General features: G+C 49.7%; 2 protein-coding genes across 2 annotated transcripts; both read right to left on the bottom strand.

Moving 5' to 3' along the window:
• Positions 1–15,742: 15,742 nt before the first annotated feature.
• On the bottom strand, positions 15,743–18,650 carry LOC137161900 (putative olfactory receptor 10D4). Its single transcript, XM_067561406.1, has 2 exons — positions 18,644–18,650; positions 15,743–16,629 (listed from the first exon to the last, which is right to left on the bottom strand). The coding sequence occupies exons 1-2, from the start codon at positions 18,648–18,650 to the stop codon at positions 15,743–15,745; spliced, it is 894 nt and encodes a 297-aa protein (XP_067417507.1).
• Positions 18,651–22,166: 3,516 nt separating this feature from the next.
• Positions 22,167–23,141, bottom strand: LOC137161901 (putative olfactory receptor 10D4). Its single transcript, XM_067561407.1, has one exon. The coding sequence runs from the start codon at positions 23,139–23,141 to the stop codon at positions 22,167–22,169; it is 975 nt and encodes a 324-aa protein (XP_067417508.1).
• Positions 23,142–23,417: the final 276 nt, after the last annotated feature.

Consider the following 23,417-nt stretch of genomic DNA (forward strand, 5'->3'; position numbering starts at 1 on the left):
AGGCCGTGTTCTGGTCCCAGTCTGCAGGGACTGGCTGGTCAGTGAGGTGGGCAATGAGATATGAGTCCTTTCCCTTCTAAGGGGTGCTGGCTCCAGCCCTGTGGAACACACAGCATTTCCCATGACTGTTGGGAGTCCTGCCTCATGTTAAAAAACGCCCGTGGGATGGCACAGCCAGAACGCAAATGGGAGCTGGGAGGGTTGTGTCTTTGATGGAGGAAATGAGCCCTGCTCAGTGGGGGTGTGCAGAGGAGAGCAGACTGTGTGGGCGGACAAGGAGGCTGGCTTGCATCTCTGCCCTGTTTGTACAGCTGCATTTCCAGCTTGTTCCCTGGATCAATGTGTTCTCACCCTTAGATCCAGAGGGCCACATTCTGCTCCTTTCTCTCCTGCCAGTCTGGTGACGGCCGGAGACTGAGACCCGGGACCCAAATCATGGCAGTGCTGTATTGTTTGGTGTGGATCACACTCCCCTTTCACAGCCAGGAACAGAACCCAGTAGTCCCAGACACCCCCTCCCTCCCGATATCACCCAGGACTAGAACCCAGGAGTCCCAGCTTCACCTGATCTAACCCATTGGATCCCACTCCCCTCCCGCACCAAGGGACAGAAAGGAGAAGACATTCTCTAACCATCAAAGGCGTGAGGTTCTGGGACAGCCTCCAAACCGTGGTCACAGTGGTAAATAACTTAATTCGTTTTCTGAAACAGCTGAACAATGTCCGAGCCAGATTGTGTGATGGAGTCTCTTGGGATGGAGGGGCGGGGGTGGCAACACTGAAGGTTCCTTGTGGTTCACGTCTTCTGTTCCCAAAAGCTCGTGCTGCAGGGTTTCAGCTGATCTCCTGCAAGGCTCAGGAAGGGACCCCCCACTCCAAAATAATTATTCGATTGTTGTCTTCTTCCTCAGAAGCATCAGGGATGGCCACTGCTGGAGATGGGACATTGCCCGGGGTGGCTCCGAGGTGGCACTGAGCATTTTCTGTCTCAGCTGCTCGGCTGGCTGGCTCTTGCTCACGTGCTCAGGGCGTAGCTGGTCACCAGACGTGGGGTGGGAAGGAATTTCCTCTCCAGTAAGACCGGCAGTGACCTAGAGGGTTTTCTACCTTCCTCTGCAGCATGTGGGGTGCAGCTCGTTGGCCAGGATTATCTGGGTGGATCTCGCTTACACATTTCCCAGCCAGTGCAGGGACCTCCTACCCCAGGAGCCCAGAATCCCAGACCCCCATTCTAACCCCCTGGATCCCACTTCACTTCCAGAGCTAAGGATAGATCCCAGGAGCCCTGACTGCCCGTCCCTCCCTGTTCTAAGTCAGTGGCCACACTGGCCACTGAGAACTGGTAAAAGAACCCCTGAGTCCTGGCTCCCAGTCCAGTCCTCTGACCACTAGACGTCACAACCACTGCGTGAATACTAGCTATTAACAGAAGCTGTCCATCTCGGTGGGGTGTCTGAGTTAGAGCCACTTAATAAATCATGCAGCCCAGACTGCAAATCAACTGGGCAGAACTAGCTTGTTTTGTTGTCTGAACGTTTCTCGCTCTGGGTATTGATGATTTGGGGCCGCTGGCAGAGCCAATTACAGAGCTGAGCAGAATTTGCCGCTGGTTCCTGCTTGAAAGCAGAAGTTCTCTCATCTCCTGTGAGAGCTGATGGCAGATCCCAGAGCTAGGAGCGAGGGGCCGGGCGGAGGGCAGAGATGAGTCTCCAGGGTCCGGTCAGCTCTTGGACTCCAGTGATAAGCAGAGCTATTGAGTCTCAGATTCCCATGGACCCCTGCTCTGCTGAGAACGACCCCACTCATTACACATGGGACCCACTGCGCAGAGCAGGCAGCCATCACGACCATCCTGGGGTGACAGGGCAGGGAAGAGGTGCAGAGGGGCTGGATGGGCTTGGGAGGGGTCTCCTCATCCAAGTGAGATTTCCTCCCAGCTGGGGTCTGCCCTTGGTTGGTTGAGGGGGGAGCCAGGGAGCAGAGCCTGGGTCTAGCTCAGTGCTGGGGGAGGGGGGACCCTCTAAGTAGCGAGAGCATGGGAAAAGGTGGATCTCTGTCTCTGTCCACAGGGGGGATCCCCCCATTCTGAGGTTCCCTGTCTATGCCCCTCACCCCGGCCACACCAGCCCCTCTCTGCAGGGGGACAGCCCCGTTCTCAGATCCCCCTATATGCCATGCAGCAGAGATGCCCAAGTCCCTCTCCGTTGGGGTGATCTCCACATTTTGAGCTCCCCCCCACAGAGCTACACAAACCGCAGCCTTCACCCCCCAGCCACACCCCTCACCTCATGGCATCCAGCCCCCTGAGCCAGGCCGCTGTCCCCCACCCCAGCTAGAACCCCCAGCCATACCCCTCACCCCCAATCTGTCCTGCCCCCCCAGCCAGCTGCCCCAGACAGGCCCCTCACCCCCACTACATCCAGCCCCCTCATCAAGGCCCGCTCCCCTCTAGCCAGGCTCTTCATGCCCTGTCTGGCGAGACCTCTAAGCCCCACAACCAGGCTTCTCACCACCACTCCCTCCAGCCTCACCCCCCAGCTCGTCACCCCAACTTCATCCAGCCCCCCAGCCTGCCCTGTTCCCCCACGCTCCATTCAGAGCTCTTGTCCCCACACCAGGCACATCAAGCTCATAGAATCCTAGAAGATGAGGGTTGGAAGAGACCTCAGAAGATCATCTAGTCCAACCCCCTGATCAAAGCAGGACCAACCACAACTAAATGATCCTAGCCAGCGCTTTGTAAAGCCAGACCTTAAAAACCTCTAAGGAGGGAGGTTACCGGGTGGGGCTCAGACCAGGCAGGTCTGATTGCTGGGTGCGATTCAGAAATGGTAGAGGAGACTCAGGGACGGCAGATCAGATTGTCATTTCAGTTTCAGGGTCAGTAGATCAGGTGGCTGGGTGGGGCAGGTCAGATTTGCTTTCATTCAGAAAGTAGATGTATTATGATACAGATTGTTCTGACCCAAAACAAACTTTTTTGTTCTTTTAAATTTTCTTGATGGAGAATTGGAAAAAATGGAGGCAACATCAAATTTTTCCTAGGAAAAATGTCAGTTGTGTGAGAATCTCATTATTTTTTGAAAACATATACGATGGGAAATTCCTGATCAGAAATTTGCACAATATGTGACATAGTCACTTTGTAATGATGCAGTTAATACTCTACCATCTGCTGCCTGAATATAATCACAGATGCCTCTTTTAATGCAGATGTGGGGGACTTTTAGAGATATAACATACTCTTAGCCAATCTGGGTTCTGTTTCAGATTTTGCATCTTTTTATTCCATATGTAAGTACTTAAATAGTAAAATTTCTATTAGAATAATTTATATAATAAGTACCACCTTTTCAGTGAGGGTATCTAGCTAGCTAGCTAGGGGAAAAGGTCTGCATCTCATTCTCTTGCAGCCCACCTAACCCCGCTCTGACAGTTCCATCTTGTGAGGTCCCTTCAAGCCACCAGAATCATGCAGAGTGACTATGGGGTAAATGAGACCAAGCCCCACAGGAATTGCTGTAGTCAGTCCAAGCAGGGGACCATCAAAAGGAGTGTCCTGTTACAGACAGGGACCAGCACTAGATACTTCAGAGGTAGTGCAGTAAACTTGGCAGTGGAAAGTTACAGGATAATTTGCCCCCTGATTTCATTTCCTCCTAAGCACTTGTGGCTTACACGCTGAAGCAAGAAGGTCGTATCATTTCCCTTCCCTTCTGAATAGGAAAAGCCTTCACTACCATAGCACGCGGGACATCCGACACAATGAGCATATATGCAGCGTTTGCCTAAAATACGTATTTTGCTTCTTTTCGAACCGTCACATTGGAAATGAGCTGGGTAGAGGACCTCATGGACTTGAATTCTATTCTCCAGGGTTCTAGTCCCAAGTCTTTGCTGACGTATGGGCTTGTGGATGGCAATGGAGACAAGCTTCTTTTCTTGTCTCAACCATGGACTCATTTTCGTATCTGCATCTCATCACTTGTTTCATTGGGCCAGTAGTCAACAGCGCTATTCTGGACAGGCTGTAGTGTAACTGAAATTAGCATCTGGCCTATGATTGCCATATTTCCATCTGTGTGATCATACTGGGGAGTGGACAGTAATTGGTAGATCTGGCTTCTCTCTGTGTATCATAAACACTTATCTGTCCCGCACTCCGCTTACCATAGACAAGAGCACCTCACTATCATTAATGTAGTTATCCCCACAATACCTTCATGCGGTAGGGAAGGGCTTTCATCCTATTTCCAGATGCAGAACTGAGACACAGAGAGACTAAATGACTTGCCCAGGTTCATCCAGGTTCATGTAGAAGAGCAGGTATTTGAGCTCGAATCTCCTCAGTCATATACCAGAGATTTAACTCGTAGATCACCCTTCTGTGGGGTCTCGCCCTGGCATATTCCAGTTGCGGCTGTGAATATGGCAGCAGCTGTGACTATTTGACCATCCACAGGTTTCAAATATCCTCCAGCTTTGTCTTTGATGATATATTAGAATTGGAAACATGCCCAGAGAAGGGCAACAACAATGTATGGAGCAGCATTGGACAGCTCATTACAGTAGAAAACCAGGAACAGAGATGGAGTTTTCAAAGGAGATAAAGGCAGTTTAGTTGTCCAACTCCCACTGGAGATCAGTGGGAACTGGGCACCTAATTCTCCTGGCTCTTTTGAAAAATCCTGGTCAAGGACTCCTGGGTTCCATTCCCAGCACTCAGTAGGTTTTGTGGTCTAGTGTTTAGATCAAATAACTGGGAGTCAGGATTGCTGGATTCTTCTCTCACTTTTACTTCAGCTGCCTCACTTGGACCCAACAAATGTATGTCAATGGGTGCAATAATGACCAGAATCATTATGTACTTAAAAACACAGCAAAAGTCAACAGCTTAATATTGGCGCAGCTGTGAGTGACCTTGTATGGATAGATTGTTATTAGACAAGGTGCAAGTAGATGCACTCAAGAACACGTAGCGTGGCTCCTGGCTTCAGTAGGACCGATCAAACTTACTGTTACCATATGCAAATGATTTATTGCGAGCGACCTGTGACTCAGGAGACCAGGATTCAACTCCCAGTTCAGCCGTAGGCTCTATGGGTGACCTCTGGAATTTCAAAGGATCCTAAGGGAGTACTGAACTGCGACAGAGTGCCCCAGGCCTTCGTGGCCCCCTACTGAAGGCCCCACAGTCCTACTACGCCCCACCCCAGAGAAAGAGCAGCAAAGGTGAGTCCTCAATTCCTGGCTAGAGAGCCTGCACCGAAGCAGTCGATCAAAGCCCACAGGGCTCAGATAAAAGGAGCAGCAGGGGCTTAGTGGGTCAGGACCAGAGGGGCAAGGATGGGGGCTCTGCTCTGGCTGTAGTTATTGGCCCTAGGAGTGAGAAGACCTGAGAACTGTAACCCTAAAGTAACAGGTGGAGGTGAAAGGACCTGGTGGGAAGAGGCCCTGGGAAGCACCAGCAGCTCATTAAAGGCAGCAACACATGGCTGTTATGTACAGGGTCCCTGGGCTGGAACCCAGGAGTTGTGGGCGGCCTGGGTTCCTCCACTGGTGAAGTGGCTAAGCCCCGAGAAGGAGTCAAGTCTCCGTTAGAAGCCCGAGTCAAGGTTGGTAACCTGGAGGGGGTGTCAGGAGCAGGGGGGGAAATTGCAGTATCACCCCCAGCTGCTAGAAAGCACTCAGGAGGTGGGTGGGCTCCACCACAGGAGCCTAGGTCTTTTGGACAGTTTGGGGAGTGTTAGACTTAATGTGTCTGGTCCTCAGTCTGTGAAATGGGGCTGATAACCCTTCCCTACCTCACAGGCATGAGGATAGATGGGGGATGGGGGGGGTCATAGAGGAACCAGAGACATGCATGCACTCAAGTGGAAATTTTATCCCTCAGAGTCGCCTGACTTCTCCCCTTGCTCTCCTCACTTCAGCCAGCTGCCAGGAAGGACCTTTGAAATAGCAGCTCTGGATGGGAATTTTCTTTTGAAATTTTGTTGCTGTTTTTGTTGAAAAATGCCAATTCAGCAAAACCAAAACTGCTTGAATGGAAAATGCAGCTTACAATATTTTTTGGTTAGAAAATGTTCAAGGTGATGAAAGCCGCCTGTTTTAAGACTGTCAAACCAGAAAGTTTTGGTTTTTTGAGTCAAAATGACTTCATTTTGAAATTTTGGTAAATATTCACTAAAAACGTTTTAAAAGGAAAAAAACGGTTAAAAATGAAATAAAACATTGTGAAATTATATTAAAGATTATCAACATTTTTGATTCACCCAAATGGAATAATTTTTTTCCCCATATTTTTGGCAGACAAAAGCTTTCGAGGTTTTGACTTTTTGTCCCGATTGATGACAAGAAAAATGTCTAAATATCAAAAATTTTCATGGGAAGGGAAAACCATTTCCTGCCCAGGCCTCCTTTGAAAGGAGACTTGTCCACTGTGACGGGGCCAGTCCTGACGGCTATAGGAGGGTGCTGGAAGGCATATATATCAGCCCCAGGCTTAGCAAATCTTTGTTCCCTGGGTGATCCAGCTGTGGCCACTCCAGGGCAATTAGGCCAATTAGGCCAATCAGGCCAGCTGGGGCCAATCAAGGAACTTGCCCCAGCAGTTAAAAGCCTCCCAGTCAGGCAGATGGGGGCAGCTGAGAGGGAGCTGAGTAGAGCTGCTACAAGGTGTGGAGTCAGTAGAGGAGCGGAGCGGAGCTGCTACAAGGTGTGGAGACCGGAGGAGAGCCTGAAGGAGAGCCACAAGCCGGGGGGCTACAGAAGAGCGACCCAGGGAAGGTAGTAGCCCCTTGGACTAAGCTGTGTGAGGCTACTCCTCATAGGGTCCTTGGGTTGGGGCCCGGGGTAGAGGGCGGGATGGGCCCCCCCCCCGCTCCCACCCAGCTGCACCACCGGCATAGCCGTAAGGAGCGCAGACTCACGGGGCAAAACAGGCCCACCTTGCCACACCACGTCTAGTCTGATAGACATGCACCTTACAGTCTGCTTATTACAACCAACAGTCAAAGAGAATTTGTTCAGTGTAAAAAGGCATAGGGGCATTAACTCCAATGGCGCTTGGGTGAGTTATGCCAGCTGGGGCACGAGCTGCCTTACGTTACAGCTGTCTGCATAACAAGCATGGAATTAACTAAGGGCTTGTCTTCACTTACCTCAGAGATTCGACAGCAGTTGACCGGAGTTACGCAAGGTACGCAAAAAAGTTGCGTAACTCCTGTCGACTTCTGTGCTTCTGTTCTGCGCGCCATCTTCACTGCACTGCATGGTTCCCGTCGACACAGAGCTATGCCACTTGAGAAGGTGGTCTTAGTACGTCGATTTCTGGATCAACTGAGCGGGTCTTCACTGACCGCTCAGTCAATCCAGATAAGTCGGCGAATTTGCCGCCGTCAGTGAAGACATAGCCTAAGTTAGGATTTATCCAGGAAATGAAGGTTAAAACATCTGCTTTGACCAAAAAGTGCCATGTTCTCCAGGAGCCAAGCGTTGCATTTGCAACTGCGGGTCAGCTCTGACTTTCAGGAGAGCTCATCCCCTGCTGAGCCCCCACGACCGTTCCCTGCTTCCATGCTGGAACTCAGAGAGAACAAGGCCGTCTACTGAGCCCCCCACCATTTTCCCAGAAACACTGTGCTCCCCTAGCAGCTGGCTGGGACACGGCTCAGCACTGACTCCGAGCACAGAGCACATCCTACTGAGTAACCCCTTCCACTCTGCAATACAGCACCTCCTAGCAGAGCGCGGGACTCAGAGAGGGAGGCCAGGCCTGGAAGATCAGTGCGAGCAGTTTTCTGTGAGAACTGCTGCATTAAATTAAGCAAAGACAGGAGCTTCAGTGTAATGTTCCTAGTTAGCACCCGGTGCAATCTGCAACACCAATCCGTTCTAGCAAGGCCCTCGGACTCACCTCACTCAGGGACACATGAGCGATCTCCTTCGCTGTGCCCCAGACAATGCTGATAATGCCCGTGGGAGTTTGCCAATGGGAGGGCATCATGATGTGCTTAAAAACACAGCAAATGTCCAGGATTTAATATTGGCAGAGCTGTGAGTGACCCAGGGAGTGCAATACACCAGGGGGAAAGGGGAGAGAACACAGGAAAGGGCACAGGGAGGGTGCAGGGTTATAAGAAGCTGCAGAGAGAACGGACACCTCAGAGCTGAAGAAGAAATTTAACAGAGCAGAGAAACAGTTAGGCAGTTTCTCTATTTCTATTGATGGGATCAGCACCGAAGCCCCTCCAGCCAGGTTTCCCCCAGTGGCTGGTACCAGCTTCTTCAGAAGCAGGTGCAAGGACCCTGAAGTGGGCGACTCTGGGCTAATCGCCACAAGAACGCTTACCCTTAAACTCTTCCAGTCCGACGCTAGTTTCACCTGGGGGGACAAATCCTCCTTCTGTGTGAAGAGGTTGGTCAGGGAGATTTAAAGGGGTGAAGGGAGTTCTCAGAGCGTAGGGCTCTGGCCATGGCCTCGCAGCTTGAACACCCTGCCAGGCAGTGTGTCCAGATGCAGGGATTCACAGCCTGCTCGGTGTTTAATGCCAGAGGAGACCAGCAGCATAGAATCATAGAATCATAGAATATTAGAGTTGGAAGGGACCTCAGGAGGTCATCTAGTCCAACCCCCTGCTCAAAGCAGGACTAACCTCAGCTATATCATCCCAACCAGGGCTTTGTCAAGCCTCAGCTTAAAAACCTGTAAGGATGGAGATTCCACCACCTCCCTAGGTAACCCATTCCAATGCTTCACCACCCTCCTAGTAAAAAACTTTTTCCTAATGTCCAACCTAGACCTCCCCCCCTGCAACTTGAGACCGTTGCTCCTTGTTCTGTCATCATCATCTAGCCTGACCTGGACTCGCCAGGCCACAGAAGTTCACCATAGAGGGCCGAGCCCAGTAACTCGTGCCTGTGGAAAGCCTGTCATCCACAGAGGCAATCTTGACTTGAAGACCTCAAAAGCCAGAACATGCACTGCTTCCCTTGAGCATTTCTGCCAGTGGTACTCACCCTTCCGCATATAAATGTGGCTTTGTTACTGACTGGAATTTGTCTCTGTTTAACTCTGGGGTTTTATTCCTGGATGTGGGAGAGGAGTGGAGGGTAGAGAGAGCTAGAGTGGGGGATCAGGGAGCTAAGACTCCTGGGTTCAATTCTGGCCTCTACATAGCAGTGAGTTTTAGCCCAAACGCCCCTGCAAAGATCACTCCTTGTTTCACCCTTGGTTAATCATTACCCCCTTGGGGGTCACTCGCAGGGACACTTGGAGTTTGGATCCAGGACCCCTGTATATTCTCTCTGTGATGCTTTTGTCCTAACAGAAATGGACTGTGCGCTGTGAAATCTGGCAGGTGACTGGTCATTCTTCTCCGTGTCCCTGAGACAGCGCAAACGACAGGTGCTCAGACCTATGCAGCTAGTCACAGCAAATTGCAGGGTGGTTTCCAGCTGAAATCCCTGGTCTAGAGGGAGAGGCAGACGGCTCTGCGCCCAGAGAGAGGTGACAACCGGAGGTGTGGGCTCTAAGGGGCTGCCACGAAGGGGCAGAGATGCAATTAACCCTGAAACTGCAAGACTCACAAGGGTCTGTTCTGGCCCTAAAGGCTATGAAAAGACGATCACATGGTTACCTTGTCCTTCCGCCCCACCAATCCTCACCCATTGCTTTGACTCAGCCACTAGATTCCATCAGCTGCCGGCTACACGGTGAGCTGCTCCGGGGTGGACCTGTCTGTGCACCGCTCGGCAAAATGGGTTCCTGTCTCAGTTACTGTGTGTCTGCCAAACGCCGGGCACAGTGGGGGGTCTGTTGCTGTGTGTCTAAGCGGTGCCTGCCACAAAAGGGTGCCAGTCCCTGAGCATCTGTGCGGTGGTTGGCACAAGGGAGAGTCCAGACCAGGCGAGGCAAATCCAATTAAATTAGGTTAATTAACCTGCACCTGGGGAGAAGCAGGGCTGGAAAGGTTGATGGAGCCCAGCTGGGAAGGAATAGGTGGGGCTGGTATAAAGCCAGGAAGTTGGCAGCCACCACTCCCTGGGAGAAGGGGCAGGGGGTGTTTGCAGCTATGGAGTGAAGCAGGGAGTCCCTGGAAGGAGGGAGGTTGGGCTGGGAAGCCCAGAGAGGGGCTGAGCCAGCAGAGCTCCAGGGAAATAGCGAGAGGCGCTGGCAGCAAGCATCCCATTGTTGCTAGACAGAGGGTCCCCCTGGGCTGGACCCTGCAGTAGTGTGTGGGCCTGGGTTCCCACCCCACCCACTGGGGCAGAGGCACAGACCCTGCCGTGGAGCAGACGGCTGCCTCAGACAATTGTCTTCTGGGACTTTCCTACCCTGGAAGGGGAGGATTTTAATGACCTGGCCAGAGGGACAAGCCATGAAGATAGAGCACTCTGAGATTCAGAGACACAGCGGGGCGCATGGATGAGCAGCGGAAGGAAGTGCTGGGCTGGAAGGTGAGACTCCCCAGGCAGCCTAGCGGTGAGTAGACCCGTGATGGTCCCGAACTCTGTTACTTTTTGTCTGTGCAGCGCTGGCACACCGGTGTCCTGATCTCTGTGTGTCTGTGTATCTGGGTGGCACCCGGCCAGGTGGGGTCCTGCTCTCGCTGGTACTGTTTGTCTGTGCAGCCCCTGGCAGAACAGGGCTCCGGTCTCAGTTGGGCCTCCAGGCGCTACCATGATATACGCAGTAAGTATAAATGAGATCTGCCAGGCTGGCCAAGACTTGGGGAACTTGACTTGAGGCCGTCCTAGGAAACCTTTTACCTCTCGGTCTGCAGGCTGAACGCTGCCCAGATTGCGAGCAGCCAAGAGCCATGGCATCAGATAAAAGGGCTGCAGCCCTTGGGGTCATTTTCACCAGCGAAGGATCTGGACCAGGGTTCTTCAGAAAGATGCAGAGACCTTTCCTCCTGCAAAGGCTGCTCGTGTGGATGCAGTGCTGGGCTGCGTTCCAAGAGCTCTCTGTGAAGGAGAGGTGCCCGGGTGTGTGCACATGGCGTGTTAACAGACAAGCTGCCAGTATGCAGCGCTCAGCGATGTGTAGCAGAGTTCCTGCCATTTGTAGGAGCAAGAAAACTTGCTGTTGTGGGCAGATTGCAACTCGGGAGACTTGAGTTCAAGATTTGCCACAGACTGCCTGGGTGACTTTGGGTCAGTTACCTATGCTGGGCATATCAAAGGAGCATCTGACAACCTCTCTGCTGCTCAGCCTGTGAAATGGGGATGAAAACCCTTCCATCCCTTGCAGGAGTGAGGTTAGATGCGCTGGTGTAAATGAGGGGCCATGAAGGAACCCAGAGCAATGCATGCACTCAAGTAGAAATGGTATCTTTCCAAGGTTCCTCAGACTTCCCCTAACACTCCACTTAGCTCAGCCAGATGCCAGGAAAAAGAACCTTTGAAATTAAGCTGGTCAGGAAATTTCTGGTGTTTTGTGTGTGGATCTCTTTTGTTGGGGTGGGATATTTGGTTAAAAATTTTCTAGATTGTCGAAGCATCACATTTCAATCTTGTCACACCGGAAAGTTGTAAGGGTTTTGAGTGAAAGCAGCTCTTTGTTTAGACATTTTAAAAAAGGGAGAAGGTCAAAATTGACTGAAAAACTTTGAAATGATAAGAATAAAACATTTATTTTCCCCCAAGTGAATTTTTTGCAGTTTACACTGTTGAGATTTTGCTTTTTTCCGTTCTGACAAATTTCAAAATGTCAAAAATTCTCATGAGACGGGAAAACCTTTTCCCACCCAACCTTGCTTTGAAAGGAGACCTGCTCACATGTAGTCTGATAGACACGCACCTTGGCATCTACACATTACAGCCAGAAGCCAAAGTGAATTTTCTCAGTGTAAAAAGACCTAGGGACATTAACTGCAATGGTGCTTTGGTAGAGCTGTCTCTGTATCTACAATGTAAAGAAGTGTCTATGTTAGAATTTAGCCAGGAAATGAAGGTTCAAACCTCTCTTTTGATTCAAATGTGCCGTGACCTCGCCAATGCCCATGACTAATGACCCAAGCACTGCATTGACGCCCTGCACACTGATTCAGAGAGTCGGTGGGATAAAAGACTTGCCACACAGCCACGGCTGGCACAGGTCAGCTGCAGGTTTTTGATCCCTGTGTAGACATACGCAGAGAGAACAGGGCTATCTACCGAGCCCCCAACCCTCTTCCCTCCAGAACAGTGCCCCCGAGAACTTTTCTGGGACATTGGGATTAGCACTGACTCCAAGCACATCCGAGTGGGTCGCCCGCTCCATGCTCTGCAAAGCAGCATTTTCTAGCAGAGCAGTGGGCTCAGACTGACTGGCGGGGGGTTGCATGTGGGGAGAGGCCAGGCCTGAGATACCAGCCAGAGCAGTGTTCTGTCAGAATTGGTGCATTAAATGAAGCAAGGCACTTTTGTGTACTGGTCTTTGCCAGCACCAGGTGCAATCTGCAGGAGTGCCCCATTCAAGCAAGGCCCCCGGGCTCTCCTCTCTAAAGAAATACGTGGGTCGTCTTCACTTTGCCCAAACCAGACTTCTAATAATGTCCCCTGGAGCATCATCATTATGTGCTTAAAAACCCAGCAAAAGTCAACAGCTGAATATTGGCGCAGCTGTGAGTGACCTTGAGGGAGAGAAATACACAAGGGTCGGGCGGGGGGAGTGAAGAGGAGGAATGGCAGAAACAAGGTGCAAGGTTATAAGACGCTGCAGAGAGAAAAGCTATGTCAGAGCTAAAGGAGAAATTTAAACAAATGAGTCTTAGAAACAGACCCCCACCCCTCAACCCCCTCAGATAGACACTGAGGAACAAGGAGATGAAAGACACCCTGATGAGACGGGGGGGCAGGAAACTGCCCAGGCCTGAGCTATGATTTATCCTGCCTTCAGCAGGAGTTGCCTGAGAACTGGCTGACTGGGAGATGGTTCTCAGGACTCCTAATTCTATCTGTGGCTCCAGGAGGAGCGTAGGGATCTAACGCTTGAACTCCTGGGTTCTAGCGCTTCTTCTGGGGGCGTTTGTTCCAATATTCTTATGGCTAGAGAAGCACAGCTTGGCATGCATGACTCTTGGATTGCATTTCTCTTTCATGTGGTAAGAGCAGGGTGGGGTGTGGGGGGGTCAAGACTCCAGGGTTCTTTTTCCATCTCTGCCACAGACTCACTTGGCATTCATTTCTCCATGAGGGTTATTTTCTGACTGCACAAAACTCAGGGCGGCAAGGCTAAATCCATTCAGGCCTGGTTGGAGGTGTGGGGCTGCAGTCACAGGGGCCATAGAAAAGCCATTTTGACCACTGGTGGGGAGGGGCATGGGATTGTGGGGCAGGAGCTGTGTCTTTGTTCTGTATTTGTACAGCCCCGGCACAATGGAGTCCTGGGCCGTGGCTGTGGCTGTAATGTTCTAAGGCAAAAAGAAAAGGAAAAATTGAATTTCAGGGATCCCAGGGAAGAATCCAGCGTGTTTGACGTTCTTTAGGGACATAGCAACAGCCAAAGTGCATCAACCCATTGGTTCGTCCATGCCCTTCTCCCACCTCTTGGAACTGTCCACGCTCTTCAGCTCATACAAAGAAAATTACGTAAGTCACCCCATGGTCTTATTTTTGTAAACCCCACCCCGTGCCCTGCTATGCAACATGAACACGTCTTGTCTCCCATCAGCACGTCCCGCCTTTGGAGCACACTCTGTCTGTCTGTCTAGTGCCACACTCAGTACAATGGGGCCATGAACCTTGACAGGGATCCTGGACAGGCCCTTCAATGCTACAAAAGACCATGCTCAATATTTCACAAGGGCGGCTGGATCTGTGGTGAGGGCGCTGTAGTGGGACTCCAGACAGCCCGTCTCAGTTCCCAGCTCCGCCGTAGACTCCCTGTGTCATTTGATGTGTGTGTGCCTTAGTTTCCCATCTGTAAAATGGGGATAATGATGCCTCCTTTGGCGATTTAGAGCATCAGCTCCTTAGGGCAAGGACTGACCCTGCACAGTACTTGCCACCATGGAGCCAGAGCTCTAGGCGTTGTTAGAGATCGACGCCGCGTTAAATAAGACAGATCCCTGACTGCTGTGAATCTGCTCTACCTGCACTGGAGTCCATGGACCAGATTCCCCAACTGGAGTGAACCAGCCGTAGCTCTGCTTGAGTCAGTGGTTCAGATGCCAAGTGATGTCAAAGTGGCCATCGCTATATGCAGTGAGATTTCTATACATTTCTGGCCCAGTAGAATTACTTTCCTTGGTGTCCAGCTGATTGTGTGTTGTTGTAAGCAGATTTTCAGTTGCAGAAGCTCCCTTTCCCATCTAGAGGGTGATGTTTACCCCTGTGCAGGTCCCTTGAAAACGCAATTTTCCATCAAAGAAAAGCTTCAAAGGAAAATGTACAACTAGTCCTTGATGACGATGACGATGATGATGAGGAGGAGGGGGTTTTATATAATTCACAATGTTCATGATTCATATAAATGTCTGATCCTTTTCTAAAATCTACTAAGCTGTTGATCTCAATAATATCTTGTGGTGATTAGTTTTTCAGGCTAAGTGTGCAAATATAATAAATATTTTAGGACTTAAGTGGTATATAACTGTTAAACTCACCCTCTGCAAAAACAAATGAACATAATATCACACCTCCACTTTACTCTGGGAATTTCAAACAGGCCTAAAGGGAGCTAGGTGTCTAATTCCCATGAACTTTTAACTTTCTTGGGCCCTTTGGAAACCCCAGCCCTGAAGTCCAACTTTTTTTTCTTTTCACGTTTTTATTGTTTTGCTAAATCTCACTTTTTATTTGCCCATCTCATAAATGGGCCCAGTCCTCTCCACATGCTCGTTTCCAGCTTTATTTTTAATTTGCACACCAAGAAGCAGCAACTTAGAGACAAGTTCCAATAAAACAGCTGAGGATGAAAAACAAAAACAAAACAAAAAAACCCTTTTAGTCCTAGGTTTAGGTTTTATACACATTGAATGTTGCTCAAAATTCAAACGCAATGGATGGAGAAGACACAATACATATGTACAACAACTCCAAAATACAGTGCCTGTGAGGAGTGTAGAGTTTTCACATCCATTAAATCTCCTATTAGCATGTTTTCTTCCTTTTTGATTTCTCTTTCTATCTCTCTGTCTGAGTAGAGGGGAACATTTACAAAACCACCGAAGTGACTTAGCAGAGTAAGCCCATTTTCAAAAGCCATTAAGAAGTCCAGTTCTCCCTGGGAGCTAGGTGTTTCTGAAAGATCCCACTGGTGCCTAAATATCTTCTAACATGTGGCCTAAGCTCTAGATTTACAAAGTGGATGAGTTGCCTAGTGGGATGCACTGAGACTTCTAAGTAAGTCAGGTGCTGCTGACATTGGGTCCGTGCCAGCTGATGAAGGGAATTATTTTCTTCCTTTTTTGAGTTTGCAGAAGATGCTGCCCTGACTTCTGTAGATTTGTGCAATGAGGCTGAGATTTTCAAAGTCAGCTAGAAGATTTGGTTCTCCAATTCCTATTAATGTTAATGCAGACTGAGTGTGCCTATCCCTTAGGCAGCTTTGAAAATATCAGCCTGAAAGCATGTCCAAGACAGCTAGATGCTTTTAGGAGCACATCTGTGATTTATAGAGCTCCAGGTATACAGGTAGGGCTCTACGCAGAAGGAGAGAGACAGACTCTCACATAAGCCACATAAGAGCCACGCGGATGAATTCGTAGACATATTTCACTGCTCACCCACATTCTACCTCTGCAGATGCAGCACATCAACGTGCAGTCGTCTGACCCCCTCTCAGTTTCCTCAGAGCCCCTTTCACCGCCTTGTTCCTCAGTGTGTAGATGACCAGGTTCAGCAAGGGTGTGGCTACATAGCCAAAGAGCTGCACAGCGGTCACCAGCACTTTGCTCAGCTGTGGCTGCATGTAGACCAGGGTGCAGGGCCCAAAGAACAGTGTCACCACCGTCAGATGTGAGGAGCAAGTGGAAGCTGCTTTGCGTTGCCCTTCGGCTGAGTTCATCTTCAGGATGGAGTAGACGATGCAGACGTAGGATACAAGGATGAGAAAGAGGCAGGTCATGGCCACTACCCCAGTGTTGGTAAAGGTCACAGTCTCGATGACGTACGTGTCTGCGCAGGCCAGCTTGGCCACAGGGAAGATGTCACAGAAGTAATAGTCCACCACATTGGGCCCACAGTAGGGTAGTGTGAAGGCCAGACTGGTGAGAATGGTGGCGTGAAAGGAGCGGGTGATCCAGGTGCCGGCAGCCAGGATGGCGCACACCCTCCAGTTCATGATGATCAGGTAGCGCAGCAGGTGGCAGTTGGCCACGTACCTGTCAAAGGCCATGACGGTGCAGAGCAGGCACTCAGTGCTGACTAGGAACTGGTAGAATAAGACCTGGGACATGCACCCGCCCAGCGAAATGGTTCTACTCTTGGTCCAGAGACTGACCAGCAATTTAGGGGTGCTGATGGAGGCTAATCCAAGGTCCAGCACGGAGAGATTGCAGAGGAAGAAGTACATGGGGGTGTGCAGGCAGGAGTCAGCGAGGATGGCTGTTAAAATGAGCAGGTTGCCCAGCAGGGTGCAGAGGTAGAAAGTTAAGAAGCCGATGAAAAGGATGGTCTCATGGCCTTTGGTGTTCGGGATCCCTAAGAGAATGAATTCTGACACCACAGTGCGATTCTCCATTTCCATGCGAGACGGGGTCATTCCTGGAAGCACAGTGATAATGCAGCCAGATTAGCCATCTCAATAAATTATGGTTTGTTTATTCATAGCACAGCACAACTTAATCTACAAGGGTAAACCTTTCTAATCATCATAAGTTTGGTGAAAGTGAGTGGAGAATCAGGACTCTAATATTTCATTAATTCTATTTCATACTACTCAATTTAATTGTCCTTTCTTCTTTTCCATTCAACCATCTTCTATCTATTCAGTTCTTATAGATCGTACTAGGAAGAAGTACATGAGGGTGTGCAGATGGGAGTTACCGAGGATGGCTAATGAGACGAGCAGGTTGAGGTCAGGTCCTCACTGTGCAGTGCAGAACGCAGAAAGAGGAAATGTCTGCCTTGAAGATCTTACCATCCAAAGACGAACAGACAAAGGGGATGTTCTACTCTCTATTCCAGTTTCTTCTGTCCTCTCCTGTTCTAATTTCTTCAACTCTATTCTATATGGACGCTTACTACGGTGATAAAGATGGGGTATCTTAGAGTCTTCCATTGGTGGATGAGGGGGTGTGACTAACATTTATCATAAGTGGTTAGTTCCTTCTCTCACCCTCTCTGCAGAGGGATTATTGGGTGTGCTGTGGAGTTCTTTGTTTGGCAGGGATTTGTTTTTATCACTGTAGGTGCTACTCTGTGTTTGTGTTAAAGGAGAGGGTGCGGATGCAACATACGAACAAATGAATCTGGTGAAGAATTGTCCCAGCTTTGTTAATGATATGAATTGTTTGGATGTTTTATGGGAAAAAGGGAAAAGGAAAAAAGAGGAATAGCGACAGCTTGTCATCTGCTCAGCCATGACCAGCAGGCTGCGTTCTGTGAATATCATGACGGGATTTTTAAGGTCAGGTTAGAAGGACAATAATGAAGTGTCTATTTGCATTTTGTCAGGGAGTTCTCCCCATGCATGAGAGGTGCTGTTGAAAGGGAGAAGGGGCCGTGTTGGGTTTATCACCTGCTGGCTAAACTACAGGGCTTACAGCAGCGTCTTTGTAGCACGGCTAGTACAGACAGGCTAAGCCGATGGGACAGAGCTCTACCGTCATGTTAAATATTCCAGTCCCCGCGAGCAGCAGTGGCTATGTCAGTGGGAGAAGCTCTCCCGTTGACACAGAGTTCTCCACACCAGCGCTTAGGTCGGTGTAACTTACGCTGGCTTATTCAGCCCCCTGAACAACTTAACTCATACCAACCTTAGCTGTGGTGTGTACATAGCCACACAGAGATTACCAGAGAGAGGGAGATAAATGATACACATCCACAAGAGAGAGACAGGCAGACAGGTACTGCAGAGAGACACAGGGACAGATGGATGGGCGGATTTTTCTGTAAAGAAAATATTTGGATGACATTGTCCTTGAGTGAGGCGGAGACTGACAGATTTCAAGACAGGAAAAGAGTGAGGACAGAGAGAAAATCTTTAACAGACCAGATGTCTTACACTGGCTGCGTTGGGAGAGGACGATCCAGATGAATGGATTTTTCCTCTTCCTCCTGGCCGTGACCCCTGTGTTGAAGAGTCCAGATTTCTTACCCAAAACAGCACATCACACAGCAGAGGTGCCCAGTCTGTGCTTTCGTTATCCAGCCTGCAGACCTCATCGTCTCCGAAGGTAGCCAGGGATGTCCACAGCCTATTGCCACAGATTGCTGCAGAGCCCCAGAGCTTTTTCACAGCTTCCCACAACCTTTAGGCTCTGCATGGTCTTTAAATCACCCAAGGTCATTTTGGGATCCGGTCTCAGTATCCCCTCCAGGCTCCTGGTCTGAGACCTCAGCAGAGTCACCAATTAACTGAGATTTTGCATCATTTTAGAGGACACTCACAGACCCCCAGGACCAGCTGCTCAGCTGGCATAAATAAAGGTAGCACTAGTAAACTGAAAGGGCCGGATCCTCATTTCCACCCGGCTGCAGATTCTCCTCTCACTCGGCATGATCTGAATCCTGAGTAACTCAATTGGGTTCAATGGGGCTGATTCCCGTCTGTCACTCACCCTGCTGGTGTAAATCAGGATTAAGTCCATTGGACTCAAAGGAGCTATGTATATTTACACCAGCTGAGAATCTAACCCATAAATGATGAGGGGACATGGGATGTTAATTATCATCTAGTCTGTCCTGTCGTGTGACACAAGCCAGTGAATTCCACCCAGGAGTGTGAAATAGAGTAAACTGGGCAGGTGTTCACCTAGTGGTCTGTGTAGCCAACAGAGCTTTCTCCTTGGTTTGTATTAGCCTCTGTACCCTTGACTCTTCTGTCCCTTTGTGCACATGGATGTAGTCATGCAGTTGTGTGGTTATCTGTGAGGTGAAAGTCAGCGCTGTGCAGATGGACAGCATATGTCCCGTGCACCACTTGGCATCACTTTCTGCAATGCAGTACAGATTGGCAGTATTGTGGTCCCTAGCAACTACAGGAAGATCATGGCCCTAGTATTCTGGGTGCTGCTCAGACAGAGCGTGAGACAGTCCCTGCTTTTCAGAGTTCACAAACATAGGAAGGGTTACGAGCCCATTTTAGAAGGGGGAACTGAGGCACAGAGAATTTGAGTGTGAGATTTTCAAAGGAGCCAGGCTCCCAAAACTCATTCTAGTGCAGTGGGCATTGGGATCCTAACTCCTATTGGCTTTCTTGAAAGTCTCAGACTGATTGAATTGTCTGAGGTCACAAAAGGAGTGTGTGGAAGATCCGGGAATCTGACCCAGAGGTCCAAGATTCCAGTCTGAGCATTACCCCCAACACCATCCCTTCTCCTTCCACTGGGATGAACATCACCCTGCGTCTTTCTGGGTCCCAGGCATGTTCTCTTACCCAGCCCTTTGCACAACCAGTGTTCGTGGGGAAAGGATCTTTAGAGAATTAAATTAACAAAGCTGCTCCTTCACTAGCCAGGTAAGGCTCATCTTGCACCTCTGCTGTGCCTCGATGCTAAAGGCTTAGCAGTGGTTAGGTACATCGCTTGCATAGCCTGTAACCTAAACCACTCCATAGACCCCATACACAGAGGGTGTGACAAAGCCAGGGAAGCAGGGCTGTGTTAGGGGTTTGTCAGCACTGAGCTCATGGATCTGTTTGCTGCTGCCATAGCAGAGCAGTGTCAGTAAGGCCCTTTGCAATTCTTTTCATCGCTGTCATTTCTTGCTGTTCCTGTGGTGGGCATCTTATTTGGGAGCCGGACTGAAGAGGCAGAAGGCAGAAGTTATAATTAGTCTCTGTAGACAGATTATCCCAGCTCAGTCATAACATACCAGGACGTGCAATGGCCTTTGGGGTTAATTAAAATGCAGGTGTTCTAATGAATGCCCAGGGGGGCCCTTATCACTGTGCTGGGTAGCAGCTCCCAGGTTACTCTTGGCTGGCACCAGCTGAGTTCCATGTGTCATTGCCATGAACACCAGGGCCGAGCTGCATTTTACTCTTTTTATTTGTATTCTCACTGTTCCTATCAGAGGCGGCTGGGACCTGCTGTTGGTGGGCAGAGGGCGCAGTTCAAAGACACACACACGCTCTGCTCTCAGCTGCCCCTCCCTGCAGCTCCCACAGCAAAGTGTTCGCTTCTCCGTCTCCCCGGGGTCGCAGCTTGCAGCCTGCTCCAGGAGTCACTGGACAGGGAGGGGGCCTGGCCAGCAAACCCTGGCAGAAATCTGCATGGTCACCTGACTCCTCGTACCCCCACCCTGGGTCGCCTCTGATTCTTATCATTGGTATTTTGGTAGGACCTACAGACTGGAACTCAGATGTGGGCCCCTTTCTGCTGAGTGTTGCGCGGACACGTAGTAAGAGGCTGTCACTGTCTGAAATGGATACACATTTAATGGATGAGAGAGACAAAGGATTTAATGATCCCCGTTTAACAGATGGAGAAACTGAGGCACAAAGCAATTCAGTGAGTTACTCAAGGTCAAATAGGGAATCTTCCACAGCACATGTACATGAACCCAGATCTTCTGTGTCCCACACCTTTGTCTTAGCCGCAAGATAATGCTTTACAATTAATCCCCATGGGCTCTTTAAATGTAGGTGTGTTGAACTGATACAGTTCTCAGATACTAAACACTATAGCCACCTGCTCTCCCTCCTTCTCCCTCTGCAGCCATCCAGTGCCCAGAGCCTGCAGGTCAATGCAGCTTCCCCATTGTCCATCAGAAGTTACAGCCGCTTTTAGAGTCAATGTCCACAGCTGTGCACCTCTCTTCCATTCCAAGTTCTCTCTGCTCAGTCGCCCTCTTCTGGGTTTGTGGCTCTTTGGAAATTGGTTTCCTGGACAACAGCAAAGAAACAACAGAGAAAATTCAGGCTGAGCCCCGGCCGTGCAAAGGGGACCTGCCGTGCAGGGAGTGGTGCAGGCAACTCAGGAGGGGCGCTCCTCCCTCAGTCAGGGCTGTTTTCAATGCCGGGATGTTGTGGTAGCGTGGACTGTCCTGCAGGGAAAAGGGCAAGTGGCATGGCTCACATTGTCTGCCTGTTTACTTTCCTTTTTTAATTTTAATTGTTTTTTTATTTATGGGCAAAATCCCACTTCATAAGAGCTGATGACAATTCACAAAAATATTATTTTTCATTTGTAGAAGGCCATTAGAGGGTAGTGGGCACTGCACCCACACCGGTGAGAGACAGACCCTGCCCCAAAGAGCTTACAAGAGAAATGGGTGGGAGAAAAGAGTGATTTGTACCACAGTGCATCAGGTGGGGAACTGAGCTTCAGAAAGATTAAGTCACTTCTCTAACTTCTAATATCACACTTCCACTTTAGGTTGGAAATTTCAAAGGGGCCTGAAGGGAACTAGTTTTCCAATTGCTGCAGACTTTTAATTTCCTTGGGCGCTTTGGAAATCACAGCCTCAACTCTTTTTCCTTTCCTGTTTTTGCTGTTTTGTTAATTTTCACTTTTTATTTGCCAGTCTCATAAATGGGTCCAGTCCTCTCCACACACTGGTTTCCAGCTTTATTTTTAATTTGCACACCAAGAAGGAGCACAGGCAACATAGAGACAAGCTCCAATAAAATAGCTGAGGGCGGGAAACAGGAAAAAATCCTCTTTTGAGTCCGAGGTTTTGGTTTCATGCACATTGAATGTTGCTCAAAATTCAAGTGCAACGGATGCAGAAGACACAATACATACGTAGCACAAGCCCAAAACACAGTGCAGGTGATGAGTGTAAAGTTCTCACATCCATTAAATCTCCTATTAGCATTTTTTTTTCCTTTTCTCTTTATCATTCTAGCTCTGTCTGAGCAGAGAGTAAAATGTATGAAACCCCCCAAGTGACTAAGGAGAGTAAGTCTCATTTCCAAAAGCCATTAAGGAGCCCAGTTCTCACTGACATTCAGTGGGATGTAGGCTCCCAATGGCCAGATTTTCAAAGGTGCAGATAGGCACATAGTGGGATTTTCAAATGGACCCTGGTGTTTAGGCCCAGATTTTTGTTACTTCTGCAGATGCAGCACATCAACGTGCAGTCGTCTGACCCCCTCTCAGTTTCCTCAGAGCCCGTTTCACGTCCTTGTTCCTCAGTGTGTAGATGACCGGGTTCAGCATGGGCGTTACCACATCGGTAGAGATCTGCAGAGTGGTCGCCACCACTTTGCTCAGCTGTGGCTGCATATAGACCACGATGCAGGGCCCAAAGTACAGCGTCACCACCATCAAATGTGAGGTGCAAGTGGAGGCTGCATTGCGTCGCCCTTCGGCTGAGTTCATCTTCAGGATGGAGTAGACGATGAGGACGTAGGACATAAGTACGAGGAGGAAGCAGGTCATGGGCACCAGGCCATTATTGTAGAAGCCCAAGGTCTCGATGATGTACGTGTCTGCGCAGGCCAGCTTGGCCACAGGGAAGATGTCACAGAAGTAATAGTCCACCACATTGGGCCCGCAGTAGGGCAGGGTGAAGGTCAGGCTGGTGAGAATGGTGGCGTGAAAGGAGCTGGTGACCCAGGTGCCAGCAGCCAGGATGGCGCACACCCTCCAGTTCATGATGATCAGGTAGCGCAGCGGGTGGCAGATGGCCACGTACCTGTCAAAGGCCATGACGGTGCAGAGCAGTTCCTCAGTGCAGCCTAGGAACTGGTAAAAGAAGACCTGAGACATGCACCCGCCCAACGAGATGACCCTGCTCTGACCGCAGAGGTTGGCCAGCAACTTGGGTGTGATGATGGAGGCTAATCCAAGGTCCAGCACGGCGAGATTGCAGAGGAAGAAGTACATGGGGGTGTGCAGGCGGGAGTCGCCGAGGATGGCTGATAAAATGAGCAGGTTGCCCAGCAGGGTGCAGAGGTAGATAGCTAAGAAGACGACGAAGAGGATGGTCTGAAGGCCGTCAGTGTTGGGGATTCCTAAGAGTATGAAATGAGTCACCGCTGTGTGGTTGACCAACCCCACGTGGGAATCATTCCTGTGGTAGGGGAGAGAAATAATGCCCATAGTTACAGAAACAAAAGGATATAATTCTATTGATGCAATGCTCACCCTTCCTTCCACTGCTGCCGCTTTACTGCATGTCACCCCACTACTCACTTTCACTCATAGAAGTTTATATTTACATCATTCTCATGCCTGTTGGGATCAGGTCCTCACTGTACAGTGCAGAACTCAGAAAGAGAAAATGTCTGCCTTAAAGATCTTACCATCCAAAGACGAACAGACAAAGGGGATGTCCTATTCTATTCTACTCTATTCCAGTTTCTTCTCTTCTCTTCT

Source organism: Emydura macquarii, unplaced genomic scaffold (genome assembly GCF_026122565.2).
Source record: "Emydura macquarii macquarii isolate MOO-44397 ecotype Brisbane River unplaced genomic scaffold, CSIRO-AGI_Emac_v2 contig_2403, whole genome shotgun sequence".
Lineage (NCBI taxonomy): Eukaryota > Metazoa > Chordata > Testudines > Chelidae > Emydura > Emydura macquarii.